A 24101-nucleotide genomic window follows, 5' to 3' on the forward strand; every position below is an offset into this window, starting at 1 on the left:
ACGCAGGGCGAGAAAAGAAGAAACCGAATGGAACCATCCTGATGTTATTTATGCCGTGATGAGGAAAACACATATGGGCTCTGAGTTCTCGCAGCATCTGTATCAAATATTCCTCTTAGCAGAAACTGTTTGTTTAAAATTTCTTCCCTTTTGTGGGTTTGCTGGTTAACCAGCATCTGTCATTCGCATTATTACACTAACTGCTCGACTGTTACAACACCCTCATCTGTAATTTTAAAACTACGTCTGCATGAATTTGAAAGTAGTTTTCTCTTTTGGGCGCAGGGGAAACTTGAGGATCGTGTTTACTAGCACATTGGAGCAATTTGGCAGCCTGCTACCCCATTCAGCACAATGTTGCACTAATCCAGTTTAAAAATAATTAGCTACAGGCTAGCGGGCCTGTGAAATTCCTTTCCCCTGATTGTAAATGTTCCTGTCATAGCCTCCGTCCTCCTCAGCTAAAAGTCACTGTTGCCTGACAGGAAGCGTGTTTTCATGTCTCTTTTATTGTTCCAGTAAAATACAGTTTATTAATGTGAAAACTTGGCGGTAATTTAATCTCGCAGTGACGCCTCGGCGCACATATTTCCGCCCGAGCGGGTGAATCACAGCCGCCTCCGTTTCCCCTTCCCTCAGCTCCCAACCTGAAGGGGCGACCTCGAAAGAAGAAGCTGTCCATCTCTCAGAGGCGGGACTCCCAGAGCCAGGGTCAGGGGTCGTCGGGGTCACCCCAGGGTACAGCAGCTGTGACGTCTCAGGACCCGTCCAGCCCGGAGAGCAAAGCGACAACCAAGGTAAAGCGCTCAGGATAAGATAAGTCGACATGGACTTTGGTAATGACTCGAGGGACGTTACTGTGTCAGCAGACCAATAAAAGTTTTAAAAAGGCAAAACATTTGCATAGAACCAGGGTATCAAAGAAAGGCTTTTATGGAACGGTGTGAAATTAATATTTTACATAAGTACATGGTGTGTATTTGTAGCATTTATGTACATTTATTGTATGTACACAAAAAGTCCATTATCTGGAGCAGACATGAGGCAGCCATCTGTCTGCTTAGCCTGCGGGATCATTTCAAAAAAGAGAGAAAAAAAAAAAGATTATGCATGGAAGAGCTCTATTAACCACATTTCAACCCAATATCAATTGCATCCACTCCTCTATAAAACTAGGTTCTTTTTATGGGTGATTTTGCATATATATTCAATATGTTCCATCCTGTTTGCTCTTCATTTACTCTCTCCAGCTGCAGTTCTCGTATATCTTTAAAGCCATCCAGCGCAGTTTGGCCTTGTGGCGAAGGAGAGGATGAAATTTCTGTTGCCCTCGCAATAAACAAACTTGCCCATCCTTGATTTGAATATTCTGATATACCAAGCAGTAGGCTGTGGTTCCCTTTCATGTGCTACCTTTGCACTAATTGCACAACTCCCATGTGCAACGGTCGTCCTTGTGTTTCAGTCTCCGCTGCGCTGCGGCACCAGAACAGCGACGGCACGCTGCGTGCTCGCCGAGGCCCCGCGATGCACAAAAGGGATCACAAACAGAAACAAAAGGGCTGTTTGACATTTTCACTTTAAAGTGATTGATTTGTGGCTATCAAAATATTTGCTGATTGTTTATTCCTGTGATTGACTGCAGCAGCCCTAAGACAATATAATTATTTTTCATCTGTCTCATTCATTCACTGATATATTAGTCACGATAGCATCTGTTATTGAGCGCAGCCTCTTTGTCTGTGTGTCTTTTCTCTTCCTCCAAACACATAATAGTCTTTTAAACAAGTACAATATGATCCCGCAGTAGAACAAGATGTTTCGCTGCTTTTTTTTTTCCCCCACCCATAAATAAAAAAGAATCAGCCTTGCAAAATCGAGGAGAAATAGTCATCTACTTCTGAAGTCTTGTTCCGCTAATTTAGATTAGGAAGAGTGTAATCCTTTTGTTTGGTTTTTCTGAAAGAAAAAGCTGGTTTAGGGATATTTCCACTTATAATTTAAATGACTCCTTTTTTTTTATTGATTTTATATCTTTGTACGCTCCAGTCCTTTTTTTTTTTTTGTCTTTATTGCCTCGCCCTGTCTTTAATATTCAAAGTGAAGGAAATATCTACACTAAAAGCCTTTTCACAGCTGTTATTCCTATGACCTTGGACAGTTAAATCAATATTAGCAATTCCCTCTCAAAGCTCCAGTCAAACTTATCTGTGCCTAATCTGCGGTGACAAGCGGCGCTTCTCCACCGCTGATCAATGAGGGTTTTCCTCTGTGGCCGCTCCGTGTGTTTTGTTTTCCACGTCACACCAAAGAGCGCATGTGATGCAAAACACCGTTTTAGAGACACCTTGTTGAAAAAAACCCCAAAAAAAACCACTTGAATTACTCTTCTGCTCTTCTTTTGCTCCCCGCAGGTCCGACCCCACTGTAAAACGGTACCCAACGGAAAAATAACCTCGGCGGCCAGGCAGAGGGCCGCCAACGGCCTGGGCAAGAAGTCCGCCTCCGAGGACAAGGAGCGAGGGCGGGAGAGGGACAAGGAGGAGGACAAGGAGGAGAGGAGCGAGGAGGAGACGTCGGAGGAGAGCCGAGCGGAGGAGCAGTCGTTCTTAGTCGCGCTCTACAAGTACATGAAAGACAGAGACACACCCATCGAGAGGATCCCCTTCCTCGGCTTCAAACAGAGTGAGTGGGACAGCTCCGGCGCTCTTATTCCCTCTCCGGCAGCGTTTAAACAACACACCGCTCCGCTTTACAGTCGGTAGTAAAGTTTGCGCGGATACATTTCACCTGCAAAAAAAAAAAAAAAAAAAAATTGGGTCATAAACAGCGGCGTTGGGGAGGGGCGAGCAGGCGGGGAGGGGGGATTAGAAGCTATCAGAGCTGAAGACACCTGTAGGAACAAAAACACATTCAGAGTTCTGCTTCTATTTAGACCTTAAAATATCCGGAGCTCAGAGGAACGAAATAGAGATATACCTGGCAAATTAAGGTTTGGAGATGAGAGAGCGGCTGAACCGGGTTTGGATTTTGATCAGCCTTTCAAACCATGTTTTATCTGCGCCGGACCCCTGCTGGGATCAAATGAGAGTCATGGAGCCGCCTCTCACTTCAGTCAAGGGCATACTTTGTCCCGAGCATCCAGAGTTTCAGGTGAATAAAGTGGAGGTGGCTGCAAATGGCTGTGCCCGAGACGTGCCAGGGTGCTCAGGAAAGACAAAAAAAAAACAAAAACAAAGAAACATTCTGATTAAGGTAATAATAAACTGGAGGAATGTTTGTCTTTGAAAAACGCATCCAGCGGCAGGAAGACGACTCGGGACGGTTCCCGTCGGAGCACATTTGCGCTGGCTTTCATGTGAGGAGAGAATATCTTCTCACACTTGTCAGAAGGGTTTCCTGTGAAGGCCAAGAACGTCCTCTAACCGCGCTAAGAGAACATCACATGTATGGGAAACACGTCTGCCCGAGATAAAAGATGTCTAATATAGGTCGGATGCTTAGTTTGCACTGCTTGTACATGGAACAGTGGAGAGAAACTCACACCCAAACATCATAAAGGGCACACGCTCCAGTCTCCGAAAGCTGAGGGGGAAAAACAGTGTTTGTTTTCGGCGTTTGATCTTGAGGTAAGACATACTCTCAAACTGTGGTTTTCACATTCGCTTCTTCTTCTTCTTCTTTTTTTTTTTCAAGGAAGAAAATCACATTTGCATTCACGTCAAAGGAACCAAAGAGAATTTAGTCATTCAGATCAGAACATAGCGCGACAACTCGGGCAAATTAACGAGAGGCAGGAGAGAGAGAGAGAGAGAGAGAGAGCGAGAGACGTCGGCTGAATGCAGCCGTGACAGTTTATAGCATAGTAAAACTCATTACTCTAAACTATTACATGAAGGTAAGCTGTGGCCGCCTCAACTCTGCTAACCTCGCCGCGGTATTTTGACAGTCCTGTCATCTTGACTGCCGACATGTTGCCGCTTAAATAGGTCATTGTGGTTGCCGGAGATACAGAGAGAGGGGAGCGGAGGAAGACGCAGAGAGAGAATTACATCCCCGACGCGCTTTACTTTTAGCTGGCGTTTCTCGGTCTGAGCGCGGAATAAAGTCGAGGTCCGCCCGCCAACTGTTTTACATACAGTACATGCTTTGAATCTCAAAAGCAGAGACATCATAAGCAAAGCCCTCATTAAATGGTGAAATCATGCTGTTTAAACTTCGTCCTTGGCAGCGAGCACACATCAGCACATGTAAAGACGAGGGGGGGGGGGGGAGGAAAGGGGGAAAAAAAGAAAGAAAAACACATCATAATTAATACAACAATCCTTCAGATGTAATCAGGCGCCGTTTTCATATTCTTCCCCTTTAAGCTCACTACAAATGCATTAAAAGATCAAAGAACTCACTTTCCCCGTAATGGAGATTGAAATTATGTTATTTTAGTTGCATTTGAGTAATAATCTTTTTATGAAGTTCTCTGGAGTTTAACAAAAGCAACAGATGGTTGAATGATTTAGCAGACGTGCCCGTGCTTTGTTGGCTGAGCCTCTGAAACGTCCATTTGATTCACCTCCAATAAAAATAAAAAAAAAAAAAAAAGCCCCTATCTGAGTCTGAACATGCACTATTCCTATATATCCCTCCTCATCCTGGAGCTGTGGAGACTTTTTCAAGCTGCTATTGTGTCTTTTTTTACAGCCCAGCAGCGAGGCACGCTCCAGTACAGAATCAGTCCGTCTGCCTTTACCTTCATTATCTCAGAAGACATTTTAAAGGCAGGGATAATAATAACAACATTAGTCATGATATTGCTGTTTTTACTCAGCGCTCGGCTGTTTCCCTGCCTTGTCCTCATGTTGAATTCATATCTCACTCCAGGGTTTTATGCATTAAACATCTGAGAGCAGAGGTGCTGATTTGAGACCACTTGGCCTGATACTCAGTTTACCACCATTTTTTTAAAACATGTGAATTACTGCACAGTTTTCCTCGCATTTTTTTGTTTCCATCCTTGCTTGAAAATAGACAAAACTACTCACTCATAATCAGTGTTTGGAGCCGCTACTAATTATCTGTTTTGGGTATTAAATTCAGTTTTCTCCTTTCGGTTTATTAGTCATTCCTTTATAAAATGAAGGGGAAAAAAACTGTTGCTCGGAGCTTCGCGGAGTCCAAGGTGACATTCACAAATGATAGGACGCTATAAATCAAATCAAGTGTGTAGGTGTTTGTTTTTTTTCTTTTCCCTGCCTCCATTGAGGCAAGCAACCGGATTTGATATCCACATTTCTTCAGAACTAACAAGCGTAAATTAATGAAGGTAACACACTCGTTAGAGCTAATATTTGGTGAGCGTACACACAGCGTGATGAGTAAATGTTGTTATTGCAACTCAACAGTGTCTTGAATGTCTTTTGCAGAGAAACATGTGCTATTTAGCAACATTTTGAAGCTGTAAACAACAAAAAAATGTGTGATTTTGATCCAGTTCCATCATAGTTTGTCTAAAAGTATCATAAAATGGTGTTTGAATACTGACTTGTGGGTTTTTTTTCCATTTTTAATGCACTTTTTGCTGTTTCATAGTGTGTCAATATGTGTTCTGTGAAGAGTGAATAAGAGTTGCAGCTTATTTTTCTGTGATTCTACTAGTATATGTAGTTGTAGCATGCCCCCATTTCATCGTCTACACTATGGATGGAGGCTATATTTAACAGCCCTGAATGCTGTAGCACTTGAATCACAGAAAGTGACTAATAACTGCGGCTGCAGTTTATTCATCTGAGTCGCCGTCCTTCTATTTTTTTTTTTTTTTTTTCCTTCTTATTCTTTTACCACTTGGTTATTATTGACTTTGCACTCCAGCTGCTGTCATTTAAGTTGTGCGGCTGCAGCCGGGGCGCCGGAAGAAATTACAAAGTGAGGGCTGAGGAGGAATAAAACAAGAGCAGCAGTGGTAGTGGTAGTAGTGGTGTCGCCGTGTATCTGTATATTCTGAATGCCCTTGATCTGTGAGATTAATGTGGTTGCTGTGTGTGTGTGTGTGTGTGTGTGTGTGTGTGCGTGTGTGTGTGTGCGTGCGCGTTCTAAAGCGCTCAGGCGTCAGCATGTGATTGTGAACATCAGTTCCAATTTGTCTCCCTTCTTCAGCCTTGTTGTCTAATTGCCATGCCATCGGTGTGTCATTGAGGCTGCATTGTGTTCCTGTTTTGTCATCCTTATCTCAGTGATAATTGGCCCTGCCAAATAGAGGGGAATTAAGAAAAGAAATTGCTAATGACAAGACATCTAAGAAAAGGCATGTTCTCTCATTTCCTTTATGTGTTCTGTTCCCTCCCAATCCCGCGTGCCATTGTGGTAATTACAGTCGATGCATAACAAGCTAGTTAAATAGCCCATCTTTCTGTTTCTACAGTCAGAAAGCACAATGCGCCGGCGTGCTCAGTTCAAACAGAAAAACCTACCCGGCTCCCTTTGTTATTCCACCCGTGCATTGACAACGGTCGCAGAGAGGAGGGAAGGAAAAAATCAATGCTGTCAAATGCGGAGATAGGAAAATGTCATTTTGACAAATGCAAGGCTTTGTGTACGCACAGATTGAATTTTGATGGATTTCTCCCCAGGCGAGGCCTCCTTTTCTTATTTATAGGCCTTCATATAAAAATGTTAAACAATGATGTTACAGAAAGCAAATACAAATGTCATTGGCACAAAAGTCCCCCAATGAACTCGTGCTTCTTTGTTTGCAGGAAATATTTTCTTTCAAAGACAGACAGCCATTTGAAGCTCCTCTGAAAGCTTACATCGCTATTTTTAGGAAATTGTTACACAAGACTTGTATTTTGATATGGCTTGTCATCGGGTATTTGCATGGGGAAATCAATGCAAATGAATTTGCATTAGTTCAAACAGAAGTTTGAGCTTATTGCCAAGCGTTTGATGCTTGTAATGGTTTTCATTCATACCTGCAGGCTGCAGCTGAGGGTTAACAAATCTCTTTGTCAGGATGAAGCATATGCTGTATTTTATCACATGCTGGTGATTGTGTGAGTGCTCAGTATTCATTTGCATCCTTTCAGCTGAAGTGCTCCATTGTTTTTTGTGTAAATGATGAAAAGCTGTTTTTACTTCAGGAGTCCAGGAATATGTAATGACTATTTCCTTGTTATCGCGCTGGTTTATTTTCTGTCCCTGTGCCTCTGTTCATTTATATTTTATTCGCAGTATTTGGTCTGACAATAACAGCATTATGTTGTTCTGATTTACCGTGTGCAGGGATGAAGTTATGGATTTCACCCTGAAAACACGGCGCAGTGTTCACGGAATAATGTCGATTAAACACCATTTAAATACTCCCTGCATACCAGTAATCTAATTATCTATTATTGTAATGAATTACAACTCTGAAAGTGAATACTCTGCATAATGGGCACTTTGCATATGGTACACACACCTCTGATATACGGTAATGACTTTACCCCGCGATGGCATATTTTTCACATTTCGGTATTGCTGCTTTCACATTACTCCAGGACAGAAATATTCCTCTCTTCTGCTCTCTCTGGTGTAATGACTATATATGATGTCATGTGTTTCACTTCAGATCCTTTCCCAGAGTTCCTGACTGCCTTGTTTGTCTTCTGTCTCCCACAGTCAACCTTTGGACCATGTTTCAAGCTGCTCAGAAACTCGGAGGATATGAGCTGGTAAGTATTCACATATGTGGCAATATATCCCTTTTCCTTTGTCAAGGTCACTCCCTTATTTTTTTTTTTTTTTTTCCTATTTCCCTCCCCCGTTCCCTCCTTTCCTCTTCATACTGAATTGTCTATCCTTCCATAACTCTGTCCTCTTACCTGTCTCCCCCTCTTTCTTTCCTCCCCGCCTTTTTTTCTTCCTCCGCTGTCCTTTTGCCCCCTTGAGGTCAGTTGCTATTTTCCCAAGAAGAAAGTCCTGCTCCGAGACGCTTTTAGCAAGAAATGATGCTGTTGTTTGAAAACCCCCTCGGAGTGGAAAACACATGTTTCTCTGTTCTGTGCCGGTCAAAAGGAAATTGGATAAATCGCTCATTTTTTCCCCCCCGAATGTTGGAAGATGAAGCGAAATGCACATACGTACCCACGAGCGTGCGCACGTACAGTGCTGCGTGTGCACACTCCGCCAGAGTGAGTCAAAAAAATAAGGGCGTATGAGCAATTTGACTTGGCAGGCCTACCTGCCCGTTTATTCGCTCGCTGTTCGAGCGCGGCGTGTTTCCAGAGTGAAGTCAGCGTTTGATGTGAAGTCGTCGAGTGCGCCGCTCACGCCGCCCGTTTCTTCATTAGCCGCGTTTTATAACGCCGTCCGAACCGACGGCCAGACCGGGCCAGTAAACAGGATACAGCTCATATAATTGGGGTTCATATACCTTTTAAAAGCCCACATATCTGCAGCTGGCTATCTCAGGTTTCACGTCGGGGGCTTAGCGAGCTGCCTGGATTCTCGTGTTTTTTGCGCCGCCGCGGCCCTCGTCCGTTATTCCCATCTGTTATGGGATAAGAGGTTACAGCAGGAACAACTGACTGCATGATGTTAACAGAGCTTATTATGTTAGAGAATTGAGTGTTGAGAATTCAATAACTGGAACATCATGACTCAGTGACTCCCCAAGACCTTGAAATGATGTCAGCCCACTTATGTTTTTTTTTTTTCCTCTCATATTTTTTAAATGTTCCTTCCTCTACATTAATCTCATTGTCATCCTTTGTGTGTCTTTTTTTTTTTGTCTTATCACTCCTGTCTCCCCATCCATTCCTGCAGATCACAGTGCGCCGACAGTGGAAGCACGTATATGATGAATTGGGCGGCAACCCCAGCAGCACAAGCGCCGCCACGTGCACACGGAGACACTACGAGAGGTGAGTTATTACGCCGGGCGCTCGCATGTGACACACGCGCCGTGGTGCATGCACGCACGGAGCGGTTCGCGTCGCCTCGAGTGAGCAAACTCCTTCGCAGCTGCATCAAACACGGTTCCACAATGCTTTATTCATAACACCGGGACACGACAAGACAAATATTGATCCTCTCGGAGGATGGTCGATGCACTTAAACATATATGAAGAACAGCGCTCGCCACGGAGGGGCGGCCCGCAAATCACACCGCAGCCTCATTGTTATGGCATGTAGCTCTGATTGCATTAAGAACTACATTCCTAATGGACCAAAATCAATTCACAGTGATGCGGGATGCTGTTATTGTCTCAGGAATAATTGATCACTTGTGTGGCACTATGGAACCAATTACGCTGTAATTTAAACCCATTGTGCGCTTGAAGGCGAACTGAGGAGGATTAAAAAGCTTAAAAATAACAGCAAAGTTTTGAATTATTAACAGACCTACATGGAGACACGCATATCTGTGTGTATACGCATATATATATATATATATATATATATATATATATATATATATATATATATATATATATATATATATATATATATATATATATGCGGTTTCCGTGCTTTCTCCTAAATATGCATGCAGCCACATAACGCTGCGAGATAAAAATGAAAACGCAGATTTAATGTATTCATCTAATCATTCAGTCAGATACTGCAGCATTTTGAACTTCCACATTATAATCACTCAGATGGTATTACCAAACCAAAGCAAGCATATGGATGTGATCCTGAGGGAGCTGTGAGGGTATTATGCAGGGCTGCCTGCGCGCACTCACACAAATACACACACACACACACACACACATACACACACACGCCCACTTTCCCAAGGTTAAACAAATGCCAAATACGATCTCCCCAGCAAGAGATAACCAGTCGCTCATGAAGCAGGTCATTCCTCGGGGCCGGCGACCCTCTCCACATCCCTCTGGCTGCTGCAGGTTCATGCATCAGCACAGCTCAGACACACACACACGCACACACACACACACCTGTCAGTAATATAGCAATATGCCAACAGTACCATATGAGGGAGCCAGGCAGCTTCATACTGTGTCAAGATTGCGTGCTGTAAGCGAGTTTACCAGCACAGGCTGAGGCTTTTCTTTCCTTTTTTCTTTTTTTTTTTTTCTTTTTTCTTTTTTCCAAGGGAAAATTTGCGAAAGCATAGGTGTGAGAAAGTGCATTGTTCACGGTGTCGCGTCTGGAGACAAGCTGACAGTGTGCCTCTAAATGTTCAGCCCAGGGTGTTTACACTGCAGTCCCAGATTATGTTTTAAAGGTGGATTTGCTGCAATCGACTCCATTATGATAGAAACGACTCTCAATAGCTGGCTTCACAGATACTTCATGGGAAAAAAAAAGTTATTGCTAAAGTCAAAATTCGCCTATCATTTTCGTTTTGTTGCAAAGAGTTACTTCGTAGCCAGATGCGATAAGCGACATTGTTCATTAGTGTGTGAGGTGTAAATGGGGCTGTGCTCAGGCGAGGCGGGCGGAGGACGACGGATTCATGTGGGACGCGCCGAGGCGTGACTGCTGCTGCGCTGGCCTTTCCCTCTCCAGCCACCGAGAAGCAGCTGAGAGAAAATAATGCTGAATCAATACAAAGCAATAATATCCACACACTGCAGTGAATATCAGGCTGACAGAGAGAAGGTGTAAGAGGGAGGGGTGGGGGTGAGAGAGAGAGAGAGAGAGAGAGAGAGAGAGAGAGAGAGAGAGAGAGAGAGAGAGAGAGAGAGATCAGCTGAAGCTGAGCAAGTTTCCATTCAGGGGAATAATTTTAGCTGAGCCCTGGTGTTTGGGCTGCTTGGAGGGCAATTAGCTTCATTGTATTAACTCAGCAAACACGGCCATTCTCTCTGCATGATGAATGAGGCTGTTTGTGGGCTCGCTGAAGTGTGTGTTTGTTCCCCAGAGGCGTCTTTGTTTCTACCTTTAATCATTAGTCAATGTGCTACAGAAATATAATTCACAGGGAAGAATATGCAGTGAACAAACTGGAACAACACCTATGTTTTTCCTCTCCTCTCCCAAGGATCACTTCCGATTTGTCTCACAGGACTAAAGTAGAGTAGAGCAGGAAATAAAAGGTCTCCAGCTAGTGGGGGGGAAAGGAAACAATATTTCAGGACATAATTGCTTTCAATTAAGTGGATATTCTTGGCTGTCGTGATGTTATTTGGGTTAAAGACTGTGAATATCCACAAGCATTCAGCTCCAGTTTTAAATTATACACATTATCCCTTTACAGCCCTAATGGTAAAATCATATGAACTGGTTTCCTAGGAGATATTATTGTGAAAGATGGAGCCAGGGGCATAATCACAGTATTTATGTTGTCCAGGAGCAGGCGGTAATCACTGGTAGAAATGGAGTTACATAGCTGGAATTGAGCAGGAGATAACCTCAGCTAATTGTCATTTTCAAAGTTACTGTTGTTTAGTCACAGAGCGCCGTTCATTAGCGCACGGGGGGGGGGAAAAAAAAAATCAATGTAGAAATGTCCAAGCCAAGGTCTGCCGCCGCAGCTACGGGGAAGCTTTAATGATATTTATTTAAACCGTTTCCCGAGATTAGCTGTCAGGGCCCGGCGCTCTGAATTAAAAATGAGGTCATGAAAAAGATGGCATCAATAACCTTGAAATAGACTGCCTTTTGCTTCTGTGCTGTGCCATTTTCTCTGTGCTCCCCCCTCACTCTCCCTTTCACTCTCTCTCCCTGCCTGCCTTGCACTTCATGCTGTTTCTTTCATTATACAGGTCAGCGCCTTTTAACAGCTCCTACATATTTAATCTTCCCGGTTTCCTACGTGATCTCTTGTTACAGAAACATCACGTTCCACTATCTCTCTTCATTTCTGCCTGTTACTGATTTTTAATACCTCACCGTGCTTTGGCAGGCTAATGTAATTGCACAACGGGGCTGATATTGGGGAGGGAGGGAGAGGGGGGGGCGGGTGGTTTTGGAGGTGGGATGGGGGGTATCCATGGCAACAGAGTAGCAATTTAGAATAATTTGCTATTTAAAAACTCTGAGGTTTTGGGCAATAGCGCAGAGCACAGATGAGGAGTTTTGGATTAAATCATTTCATCTGAAGTATTAGATGTTTGCCAGATGTACTGTACACGGAGTCTACGGCTGGTGAAATATTCACCGGCTCAGATCATGCAGATATGTGTTTCTTTTAAGACAGATGCACGCCTGTTCCAATTTTAGTCGACTAGATGTTTTATTGATTCAGCCTTTATTCATTCCTCCTGGTATCGATGTTCCTCTGCATTCACTAAAGCTGCTCTCCAGATATGAAAACACATTAATAGGAGACCTTGAGTCAGTGTTTACACCCAGAATTATAGCAGATTATTTTTAATATCTTTTTTTAAGAAGAAAAAAGGGACAAGAGATTGTTTAGTAGCTTTTATTCTGAGCGTGCTCTGTAGCGTGCACTCGTCAGCAGCTCTCTGCATTGTCCTTGCTGTTTTGCAGATGCATCAAATGTGGCGCATTACACATTAGCTTGCCTTTCTTTTTTCTTTTTTTTTCCCCTAATACTGCAGCCCAAACACAGACTTCAATTATTCCCGTCTCTTGTTCTAACGCTGGGTGAATCATTGGCTCGCAGTCAGGGCGGTGTGCAGGGAGTATCAACTTCATGCCATCTCTGCCTTTTTATTCCCAAACCTGAGAGAAGTCGGAAGGGAGGGGGGTTTAATAAACAAGCAGTGTGACTCAATAATAAGAAATAAAGCAGTCAGGAAAGGGGGGGTTACAGGGATTTAGAAATGAGAACATTGTTGTGGATCATCTGTCAGCATTCTTTAGTAGCATAAACAATGTCTCAACATGTTGCCTGTATCAAAAGCACGGCCAAATTCTTTGTATATCCATGACTCTTCCTCTGAATCTGGACTTCAGCAACAGTGGGAATGCAGCCAAAGAGCTGCATGTTCTTCATACTAAAATAGCAGGCAGTTATTTTAACCTCTGAGAGCTAGATGGCTTTCCCTAAGACAAATGCTTCCTTGAGTATTCGGTGATTCAAAAGAAAAAAAGGCTTGTTGTTTTTTGTTTTTTTTTTCTCCGCAGCAATCTAACAAATCACAATATTGAGTGATTTCTTTATGTGTGGAATTTAATCAAAAGGTCCAAGGTTTCTTTCCCTCGTGGCAAAGAGAAATCACAAATTATAGCACTGATGTGTGACAGGCAATCGACTGTATGGGAATCTATTCAAGTCTGCTGAGATTAATAACTAGTTCAGCGTAGCAAATTAAATTAATGACGTTCTAACTGAGATTCCAGTCCACTTTAGGGCAGCAAAAGGGAACATACTCTGTACATTATGGGATATTAATAGTTGAGTGACTGCAGGACTTGAGTGTATGCAGAATAGTCCCCGTTTATTTTAAACAGTTAGCACTCGTGGCTTCCACCTGCTATGGCGAACATTTACTGCAAGCTGCGGCAGCAGCTAATGAGAACAAACCCCGGGGGAACAGTAGAGGTCACTTTAAATCTGGTATTTTCAGACTTGACAAAAGACTTAAGTTTTTCATACATTCCTGCGCTGCCCTCCTGTTTTAACGGCATGAATGAGGGTCACCTCAAGTGGTTTGGCTTGGAGACAAAAGAGGGGCTTTGAGGCATGAATCCAAAGCAGAGGGACCGGTTACAATGTCTGTTTATCCCTCCGCTGGCGTCTCCGCTCTCCCTCTCCTCCAAACTACTTATTGTCTTTTCCTCATTGCTGTGATGATGCTTAATCATTGCACTTAGATTTCATAAAGATTGGATTTTACCCTTTTTATTTTATTCCCTGCTCCTCACAGGCTTGTAAAAGTGAGTTATTTTCTTTCCTCCAAATCTTTGTACAGCCCCGGGGGCTTGTCCACCAGCTCTTTAAATAGTTTCTTTTCCTTTTTTTTTTTTTTTTTTCTTTTTTCTTTAACGCATGGAGCAGCTCTTGTGATCTTAACACAACACCAGCTAAAATTAATTTCAGCACGGACGGGAGGGAAATTGTTGAAATGGAACAGCCTGCAGGCTTTTTCCACTTATTTGGTGACTTAGGCATTTCTTGGATTTGAGCACACTGCTTGTTCCTGTAACACAAAACTCAGATGAGAGCAGCACATTGCTGGTAAAGTCACCTTGTTTTTGCCAACTTGACTTTTTTTTTTTTCTTCTTTCAGTGGGGTGGGGGTGCTTTGTGTAATCCATTATTTCAAAGGCACAGATCTGCTTACTTGACAGTTGTGCGTTTATGAATTACCCAGTTATTGATCTTCCTGCTTTTCAGATCACTGGGATACGACACGTCGCGCACATATGATGAAATACGTTTAATCTTAATTACACCAGACAGCTTCTATCTCCAACTGCTCAATGTTTAATCTCTTCCTCGCATATTTTAGTTGCTTGTTATCAACACTGGAAAACGGCTGCTTAAACAAAAGCCAGATGATAAATTGGCATGAGAGGAAGTTAAGTATTTATTGACCTCATAAAAATGTTGCCTCTCCTGCCTTGATGAAATTCTTTTCCCTGTGTCTGTTAGAGCAGCATGCGCCCCCAAGTGGCTCAAAGCAGGAACTACATCTGGCCTTCTCTCAACCAATAGTGTGCCTGCCAAGCTCAACCCTTCCCCTAGCCTTGGAGGAAATTGCCACTTATAGAGGCATTGTATTTTGAGTGGTTATTATATCGTGTTACACAATCGGGACGAAGTTTAATGCACGCTCTGCGAATTCACTATTTTTTGACATTGAGAATAGTTTCGGTCCTTGTACGGTTTGTTTTCCTTTCAATACATAGATTAGAATAGAAAAGAAAACAAGTGGCTATCCAGCGGATTGATGGAACAAATTAATCACACACTTGGATTTTTTTGTATTTTTTTTTTATTTTTCGGTAAAGACATCTTATTTTAGTTAAGTGTAACAATACAAATAATATCTGACAATGCAGGGGAATTTCCTGAGCCTGATTTTTTGGCTTCCCAGCCAACATAACATCTTAGACTTTCCATTTGAAACTATTTAAGGCTCCAGTAATTTCCCGGGCTCAGCTCTTACATTATCCGCGCCAGCGACACCCCAGCCCCCCACCTCATATTGACATTCCATAAAGTTGACCCCGGCCAAGGCAGCCATCTCTTTCCCACAGATCACGCTGATAGTCAACAGTGCAGCTGTATATATGTTTTCTTTTCTCTTTTTCTGTTTTCAGCTCTTTGATCAGTTATAGAAAGCTGGGTATTTGCATTACCAAGTAAGAAGAAATGGGCTTTATCTGGATGAAATATTTATTATATCTCCTTCATCTGTGCAACAATATCTAATTATAGAAAGCCTGTGAGGCAACTCCCCGTTTCTAATGAATAGCACTGTTGCTATTTTAAAGTTTAAAGGACTGCGTGTTTTCATCTCTTGTTTTCTAGGATTTGTTATTTTCTTTATTCGCAGTGGTTTCTGCTCTTCATTAACATGTCATTATTCCCTCTTTCTCTCCCTCCTCTCCTTTTTTTCCTCTCTCTCTCTCGCGCTCTCCCTCCTCTCTTCTCTTTCACAACCTCTTTGCTCTCTGTCTCTCCAATAAGTCACATTTAATAGTACATTTCCTTTCTTGGCCTGGGGCCTGGTGCCAGACCAGCTGTATGAAATGTAGTTTCACCGCTTTCCCTGCCAGCACTTTTGTTCAGAGGAAAAATAACAAAAAATCCCACAGAGCCTCTTGAACTCTCTGAGGCTTTTTTCTTCCTTTTGAAGAGGAGGCGAAACAGCTCTTGATTCATTGTTTGTTTTACCGCCATGTCCCTCAAAAGGAGTAGTGCAACCGTCTCTTGTCGTTACACGAGGAGACCTTATTTTTTTTCTCATGACTGAGAAAGTCATGTTTCTGTCGAGCTTTCACGGGCTGTTGTTGTAAAGAAACTGACAGAGGAGCAGGGGAGATTTCCAGAGGTCCTTATTGAAGTTTTGCAGTTGTTGTAGTTTTTTGTTTTTTTTTCAGTTGTCTTGGTTTCCTCTTCCACGGCGTTTCTTATTTCTGGTCCGGTGCCAATTTCCATTTTCTTCTCCCAGCAATAAAAGTCTGAAAGTTTCCCTCGCTGGTTTCTTCATGTCATTATTTTACACATGGGTATTGTTATGTTATCCAGATCTTAATGTTCCCATTAGTTATGACATCAGATATGGAAAATTGACTTGGGATCTGTTCAGAGGAGAAATAACAGAAGTCAGAAATAGTTGGGTGTTTATTCTACATAATGTTCCTTGTCACTGAGCATGTACCTAATTAAGTTGGAGCGTTGTGCAGATACGTTTAATCAAATGTGTTGAAAACTGTGGCGTTCTGTAACCAGCTGACATCTTTTATTACTTTAATCACTTCCCCGGCTTGTGTCATTAATCACATTAGTTGATTAAATTAGATATTGATTGCTGTGAGGTTTCTTAAACAGTTTGACTTCAGTTCCTCCAGATATTTTTTCTCCTTTTTTTTTATATCCTTCCACATTAACTTCACACGCCCATAAAGAAAGAAGCACACACGCACACGCACACACGCACACACACACACTCACACACTGTGCTGTCAAGGTTAAAGTAATACCAAATGTGATCTGCCTCAGCTGGAGACAACTGGTTATTCACATTCTCACACACACACACACACACTCTGGCACCCATCTGAGCCTGGATTTCCCCTAACCTACTTTAATTACAATAGGATTGTTAATACTTGCCAGGTATTAAAACAAGGAGGCATTAAAGCGCGGTATTTGATACACCGCATGCTTGCGGCAAAGCTGTAGCTCATTCTGTTTTTGCTATTACTCAACAAAACACTGACGTGGTTTAAAGTAGTTTATGTTTTGGGGGGAGGAAAAAAAAAAACGAAACACAGTGTTATGGCATTAAGATGTATCTTTGGGGTTCTTTCCCATCGTAAAATGTTGAATTTTGACATTGTTTTTTTTTTTTTGTGTGTTTGCTGACTCAAAACACAAATGTGCTCTCCACATGTGGCATGACCCGACTTGATCGTCCCCGCTGTGTGCGCTTTCCTCCGCAGGCTCCTCCTCCCGTACGAGAGGCACATTAAAGGTGAGCAGGACAAACCCCTCCCCTTGGCCAAGCCCAGGAAGCAGGAGGCCAGCCAGGAGAAGGCCGCCGCAGCCAAGGCCAAAGGTGTCGGGGCCAAGAAATTAAAAGCCCTCAACAATCCCAAGGTGGGGAGCAAAAAGGAGCGAGGGGAGGCGACGAAAGGCCAAGAACAATCACAGGTCAGTCGAGGCGTCTCCCAACTGCTGCCTCATCAGGTTCCGTCCTCACGCTCACTTTTATGTCCCTCTGCTTTCTCATCAATGCCCTTTCTCTGGAATCCATGTTGTCTTTGAAATTGCCCAATAATAAGAAAATATTGGAATGTCCTGTTGTTGTTGTTTTTTTTTTCTCTCTCTCTCTCTCTTTGACAAAATGTAACAGCTATTATTTTCCCCGCATGCAGGAGTCCAAGGGGAAAGAAGAGAGCCATGAGCTGTCTGCAGCTATAAAACAGGAAGTATCTCTGCGAGATGAACCCATTGTAATAGAGGAGGAAGAGTTACATCTTACCCTGAAGAAAGAGGAGTCCTTGGCATCGGAGCAGACGTCTTCACTCTGTCCCAAAGAGCCAGAATGCCGAGCCCCACATGGTCTCCCCCTCCATGCGGGGCCCGGCCCCCAGCCTGAATGGAGACAAATCACTGAGGCTCTCCAAGAAAAACTTACCTGTGACCAGCAAACCGAAGGGCATTTCATTCCTAAAAGTCATTATCTGCCTCATCGTTGGGATCAGAACAAGCCTGCTGGACACGTTGCTCTGCCCGAGCCCTTCTCCAGGGTCAGAGACTCTCTAGAAAGTCACGGCGGGAGAGTGGGGAAGGTGTTGCCCATGTGCAAGCAGGCCGACAGACAGTGTATAGACTTCAGCACAGATTCCTTCCCAGAGAAAGAAGATTATGTAGTCATTAAGAAGGAATCTGCTCAGGGCCCCGGACAGCCGGCCGCCTACTGCAAAAGCAGCCAGGGGGTCATGTCTCCGCTGGCTAAAAAGAAGCTCCTGTCTCAAGTGTGCGAGTCCAACCCTTTCTCCTTCACGTCTCTTTCCCTTCAGCCGCCGCCTCCCACGGCGGCGTCTTCTCTACCCATTATATCAGTGGCCGATCAGGAGAGGGACAAGAGAAAATGTGAGGAGGAGGTGGCGGGACAGAGGCTCGGGGGCGTGTCCGACAGCATACCCGAGGTAGCGCCCATATTCCGGCCGTCGGTTATCCAGCATGCCCAGAGCAGTAAGCCTCACCAGCAAGCCAGCAGTGGCCAATCAGAGAGGAGCTCCGCCGGGGACCTTCCAGAGACTTACAGCTGCCGCACGAGCCATCACCTTCAGCCTCAGGTCAGCGCGCCCTGGCAGCCCTATCTCCCCCGGAGCCATACCCAGGACAGTGTGGAAAACTCCGGGGAGAAGCTGCTGCAGGGCCCGGCCGCCCAGCCCCGGAGCTACGCAGGCGACTGCTACTCCTCGCCTCACCTCCACAGCCTGTACAGGCAGACCGAGAGCTGCCTGAGCCAGGAGAGGATGGCCGGCTTCTCCAGCGGCGAGCGGAGGGAGCACTACGCGAGGGAGCGCGAAGGCAGCCAGAGCTTTGTCTGTGGCGGTCTGGAACAGGAGGGCTTGGCCTACAGGTCTCACTACGGCGACAGGACTCAAACGCACGGAGAGAGCCGAGAGGCCGACGACGAGCCCAGAGACTTCACCATTTCCAAACCGCTCTCCCAGAGGGTGTCGTCCTTCTCGAAGCCCCCCTTCTGCAGTCTCCCGTATACTATCATGCACCAGGGTTTGGATTCGCACCCAAAAGCGTGCCGAGTTTCTCCTATGACAATCTCCCCCCCCAAACAAAGCCCAGCAGAGTCGTCGCAGCCATTTCCCAGCCCCAAGGGTTCCGGCGACCCGTCCCTGACCAGCCCCATCCGGCCCACCAAGCGGAGCCTGGCCGAGCCGGACGGCGAGGACGTCCCCGAACGGAAAGTGCGGGTCGTGACGCCAATCCACCCCGCCGGTACGATCCGCCGCGGCGACCCCGAGGAGCTGAAGCCGGCCGAGCCGGCCCACGCCGTTCACCTCAACAACCACCTCCCCGAAGGCCACCCCACCACCACCTTCCCCCCGCACCACGCCGCGCCCCTGTACGCCGGCATATACTCCCCGGGCGGCCTGGTCTCGGCCGGGGCCCAGGACGGCCTCCAGCAGCACCCGGGCCTGCAGTACCTGAAGAGCCAGTCGGCGGTGTCGCCCCTCGTGCCCCCCTTAGCGTTCCACTCCATGATGCTCCACAGGCAGCTGCTGGCCTCCAGCCCCAGCCCACACCACTTCTACAGACACCCGGGCGGGGCGGCGCTGTACGGGGACCTGTTGCACCACCTGTACCCCCTCTCGACCCTGCCGCCACCTCAGCTGTCCTCGGTACATCCCAGCACCAGACTGTGAGGGAGAGAAGATCCCTTTTTTGTTTTGTTTTTTTTTCTGCTCTCCCTCCTCCTCATCATCAATAAACTGTCTCAGCTTCTCTTTGTTTTTCTGTCTCTTTCTCGGGGATTGTGGCTCAGTAGATATAAAAACACTGATTATATAACTTCGGCTGATAGCAAATGAATGCATCAGTCTGTCGGACTGAAAAAAATTCCATTTCTTTTTGTATCTGTGTATGCCTTTGTTTATATACTTTGCACTGTTCTTTATTTTTTTTTTTGTATCACCACTTACTGTATCTTTGTGTTGTTGTATCCTTATTTGCACAGTGCTCATGTGTGTGTGCTCACCAATCAGTTCCGCCGCTCTCAGTAACCACGAGTCAGGTTGTCGCTCCGGACGTGTGAAAAGTGGAGGGCAACAGAGAAAAGCCATTTGTTTACTGCGTCTGAGGGCTAAAAACTTTGTTGCTTCAAAACACTACAAGTAACACGACGACGTAAATGAAATTCTCGATATAGCTAGAGATGCATTTCACTATTGCAAACAATGTCCAGCAGCTGTTAGGAGCATTCTAACTCTATGGGCAAGGCGGTGGTGTTGTGTCTGTTTACATGTCTCCTCGCTGAACTCTGTTGCCTGTTTTGCGCCACAGCAAATCCACCCGGACTCCTTGGGAATAGACGCTCGGCGAGGTGCTGCGTAACGCGAATCGCTTTCACCACGACGTCACGTTGAGAGGTGCTGTGTACGACAGATGTACTGTAGACTCACTTTATCTCAGTTTCAGGTTTCATTCATGAGATATTTCAGCTCCAATGCAACACAAGCAGTCGTCTTGTTCTGTTCTGTTGACAAAAAATGAATGTTTTTGTTTTTGTTTTTGTTTTTTTTTTGTTATAGTTATTAAAAAGCTGTTATAATTTTCGCTTTCTAAATTGAAAGTAATTTCACCCCCCCCCACCCCCAAACCCCAAACCCCTATTTTTGTGACGAGTAGACTGTAGCGGCTTGTTTTTCTCTGTAGGAGCGGCATAATGAAGCAGCCGTCTGCTGTGGAATGCTCACCGCAAAAAAAAAAAAAAAAAAAAAAAGAAAAGAGAGAGAAAAAAAATCAGCATTTCATCTTTTTGTTCTTGACTTGAAACGCTCTTTTTTTTCTTTTTTCTTTTTTTTTTTTCTTTGGGTGAACAGACTCTTTTATTCAACAGGCTGAAGACTCACTGTATGATTTGATAGGAATGTTGTCACTTAGGATATTACTGCTTTGCAAATATCTGTGCCTTTCGCAGTCTTGGATTAGAGTTAGCACTACAGTTGTTAAGGTTTCTCTTCTGTAGCAGGGTAGGAATGTCAATATTACTGTCACTCGGCGCACAGACACTCGTACGGGGGGGAAAATAAAGCATATGGCACACTTCAGTCACCAGACTTAATGGGTGAGGCACAAGACTTAACATCTTAGAAATGTAAACAGTGAAACAAATGGTTAGCAATGTGCGCTTAAAGGAATCCATTCACCTAGTTTAACTTTACCAGACGGTCGGTTATACAAGAAGCTCTCAGAGATTTACTGATAGTTGATATTGACACGGGTTTGGTGTCTCTGGCCTGCAGGGCATGCGCGCTCTGTGTTTTCCAGCAGCGATGAAAAGGTACCAGACTCTATAAAATATGCCTACCGTGCTCCATAGCCTGAGGTGGAAAGACAACACCTGTGCTGGCTTTTTACAACCACTATAATTGCAATCCAGGATAGTCGAAATACACAGTGAACATGTCTGATGTTTTTTTTTTTCTTTTTATTTCAAAAGAAGAGGGAAAAAAAAAACTGTAAAGGTTTACTATACTTAGATAAAGACATTCATTTCTGATTAAGTACTGTACATTGCTGTGTGTTAGGTAAAACTGCCGTTAGTGCTGGCTCCTGTACAAAAACATTCATACGGGATCAATTCATGGCAAACCCCTCCTCCTCCTCCTCCTCCTCTCACGTCTTATTTTCAGTGTAAATAGCACTGTAGATAGTACTGCGTGGTTGTTATCATATAAACTGTTATAATCTGTAAATAGTATTAAAAAAAAACAGTATAAAAGTTGGTTACACAATCTAGCTGTGTCCTTGTTTGCTCTGTTTCAAGGTCACCGTGATCATTTTAGTCTCAAACACTACAATTTAAGATTTAGGATACTCTTTTCTTTTGTCGTTTCACTTTTTTTTTTTTTTTTTGTTCTGTTTTCATGTCGTTTCCATTAATGTGCATCCAGAAAGTGTTTTTGATACAGTAGCCATCTGTTTACCAATCACCCAGCTGGCGAGCAAGACAAAAAAATAAAGACATTTTGTATGATATGACCTCCTGTATATTTAATTAAAATATTTTACTATCTATACCTGCTTCCCTGGTTGTGTTTTTTTTTTTTTTTTGTTTTTTTTAAACTGAACTGCTGATAAATAGCCGGAGTTGAATAAAGTGATATTTAACGGCGGCGCGCTCGCATCAGTGCAATGTTCTGTTTTTCTCTGAGTAAATGCAGTGTGAATGGGGTTTTATTATTGTAATACCATTATCTGGCTATGAGATTCCATCCGCCTTAATCTTCACAACAGGCTACTTCTGGGCTCTGAGCCAGAGAAGCCTCTCCAGTATTTGCTGCAGTACAGAAATGTGCCAGTGCATGCATCTCTATGGGGATGTGTGTTGGGCCGCAATAAAAGCAATGCTTTGACTTTTATTGCCACCCCCTGGTAAACCTTTAACATGAAAAATATTCAGTAATACTTCCAAGCTCAGCAAAAAAATAAAGCAGCCTCACCAGGGTAGGATGTAGGCCGTTTTATTGCAGATCAGCAATAATAAAAAAAAAAAAAAAAAAAATACAGTTAGCTTCCAAGACAACAGAGATTTAGTGGAAAATTGCACTTCTTAAGAAACAAAGATAACTAACAGTTCTGCACAAATTACACAGCGCTAGAACAAGATGAATGCATCGCTACTTACAAGTACATCAACAAAGTGGTACTTAAATTCTAAATAATTAAAAAGCCATAAGAAACATTGAGACGATCTGGAGGTATTATCCGATATAAAGACTGTTAAAACAATTCATTTAAAAACACTAACTTCTAATTCCTAACGCCGTTATTGCTGTCAAGAATTATAAAGAGATTGGAGTGATTACTTTCAGCCCTTATCTCATTCATAAAGCAGCTGTGCATTTTTCCCCGCATTAGATCAGCTGCTCTTCACGGAGGCCACCTCCTACATTCACCTCCACCGAAACAACGCCGGGCCCTCCGCCTTCACACGGCGCTTCTCCGCCATGCTTAATTTACCAGAAAAGATGGTCGAGATGTTGATGGAGGACGCGGGAGAGCGATATAATTATTGTAATAATGGTGCCGCCTGAGGTGGAACCGCATCATCTCTGAGGTTTTTTTTGTTTTTTTTTTTGTGAGCGTTTTCCACGGTGTGTACAGTTACAAGATCAAAGTGACTGATGCGTGGCTAAAAAAAAAAAAAACAAAAAAAAAACACGCCGGGCGTAAGAAACATTTGACACACCGCTAATATCGAGCTGCATCCCTTTTGTGCGATCCATTCTCCCTTTCAAGGCTTAAAACTAAATCCCCCTGTAATCCACCTCCCCTCGATTCTACATCGGCCCCTCTAAATCAAACAGAATGAAGACGGCGAGATTAAAAACGCGGTGACACTGGGCCTCCGCCGCACCGCTTCATCTGGGCAGGCAATTTCAGAGAAAGTAGTTGGACCTAATGTTTTGTACACCGTGTAATTATGAAGACCGTTCTTCAACAAAATATCGCTAAGTGGCTAAAATATTTAGTGGCTGGCAGCGTTCAAAACACACTCACAATGGCATTCATTATTTCAGCCACTCAAAAGACTCATTCATTCGATTATGTTCGCAGCATTTATTGGCTGCAGAATTAAATTATGTTGGACGTAGTGAAAAATCAAGGCCGCTCCATTATTAAGGCCTCTGGGGCATCGGAGAAGTCACGTTAGTGCCTGCAATGCCCCGAAAAGCCGGCTCCTTTAAATTCGGGCTGTAGTGGTCATAAAGTCGTCACAGTAAGCAGAATAAGTCAATAGTTCCAAAAGGAATGACTTGTCCGCAGTTAACCGATGGATCAATTCCAATTTGAGTGCTTTTGCGAAAGGCTGTTTCTTCAGCCCGTGTTCCAGTGGCAGAGCGCAGAAATAAGCCTTTCCATTTCAGTGGGATTGATGACGGCGGAGCCGCAGCCAGAAAACTGCTTTCGGTTCCGTGTATGGGTTAGCTGCACGTGAGAATGTTCAGACATGAAAAATACAAACATGGATTATTGCTGGACTGATAATTCCAGTAAAATCAGGCTTCTCATGATGAACATTGTGAGAAGCTAAAAGACCACAACCCAAACATACGCTGCGTTGAACGATACAAGATGAGTTGTAAACTAAATCTGAGGCTGGAAATGGTGAGTTTAGCATAGCATGAGAAAACATGGAGCCTGACTGGAGTGTAAACATGAAAAATGAAGTGTTATTTTATGGCGCCTGTAGCGTGTCAATGAGTGACTGCATTCGAAATAATAGATTTTCTTTTACCGTCTCAATTTTTACACT

The 24101-nt window shown here is 43.9% G+C and overlaps 1 protein-coding gene across 1 annotated transcript in view; it reads left to right on the forward strand.

Annotated features, from left to right (window-relative positions):
• arid5b (AT-rich interaction domain 5B) overlaps positions 1–21626 on the forward strand; it is an 84690-nt gene extending 63064 nt beyond the window's left edge. The window contains exons 5-10 of the mRNA XM_030106935.1: positions 640–797; positions 2415–2685; positions 7654–7706; positions 8800–8897; positions 17029–17239; positions 17464–21626. Of these exons, the coding sequence (XP_029962795.1) occupies positions 640–797; positions 2415–2685; positions 7654–7706; positions 8800–8897; positions 17029–17239; positions 17464–19485 (2813 nt within the window). The 3' untranslated portion in view covers positions 19486–21626. The remainder of the gene's footprint in view (positions 1–639; positions 798–2414; positions 2686–7653; positions 7707–8799; positions 8898–17028; positions 17240–17463) is intronic.
• The last annotated feature ends 2475 nt before the right edge of the window (positions 21627–24101 follow it).

This window comes from Salarias fasciatus, chromosome 13, assembly GCF_902148845.1.
Source record: "Salarias fasciatus chromosome 13, fSalaFa1.1, whole genome shotgun sequence".
Lineage (NCBI taxonomy): Eukaryota > Metazoa > Chordata > Actinopteri > Blenniiformes > Blenniidae > Salarias > Salarias fasciatus.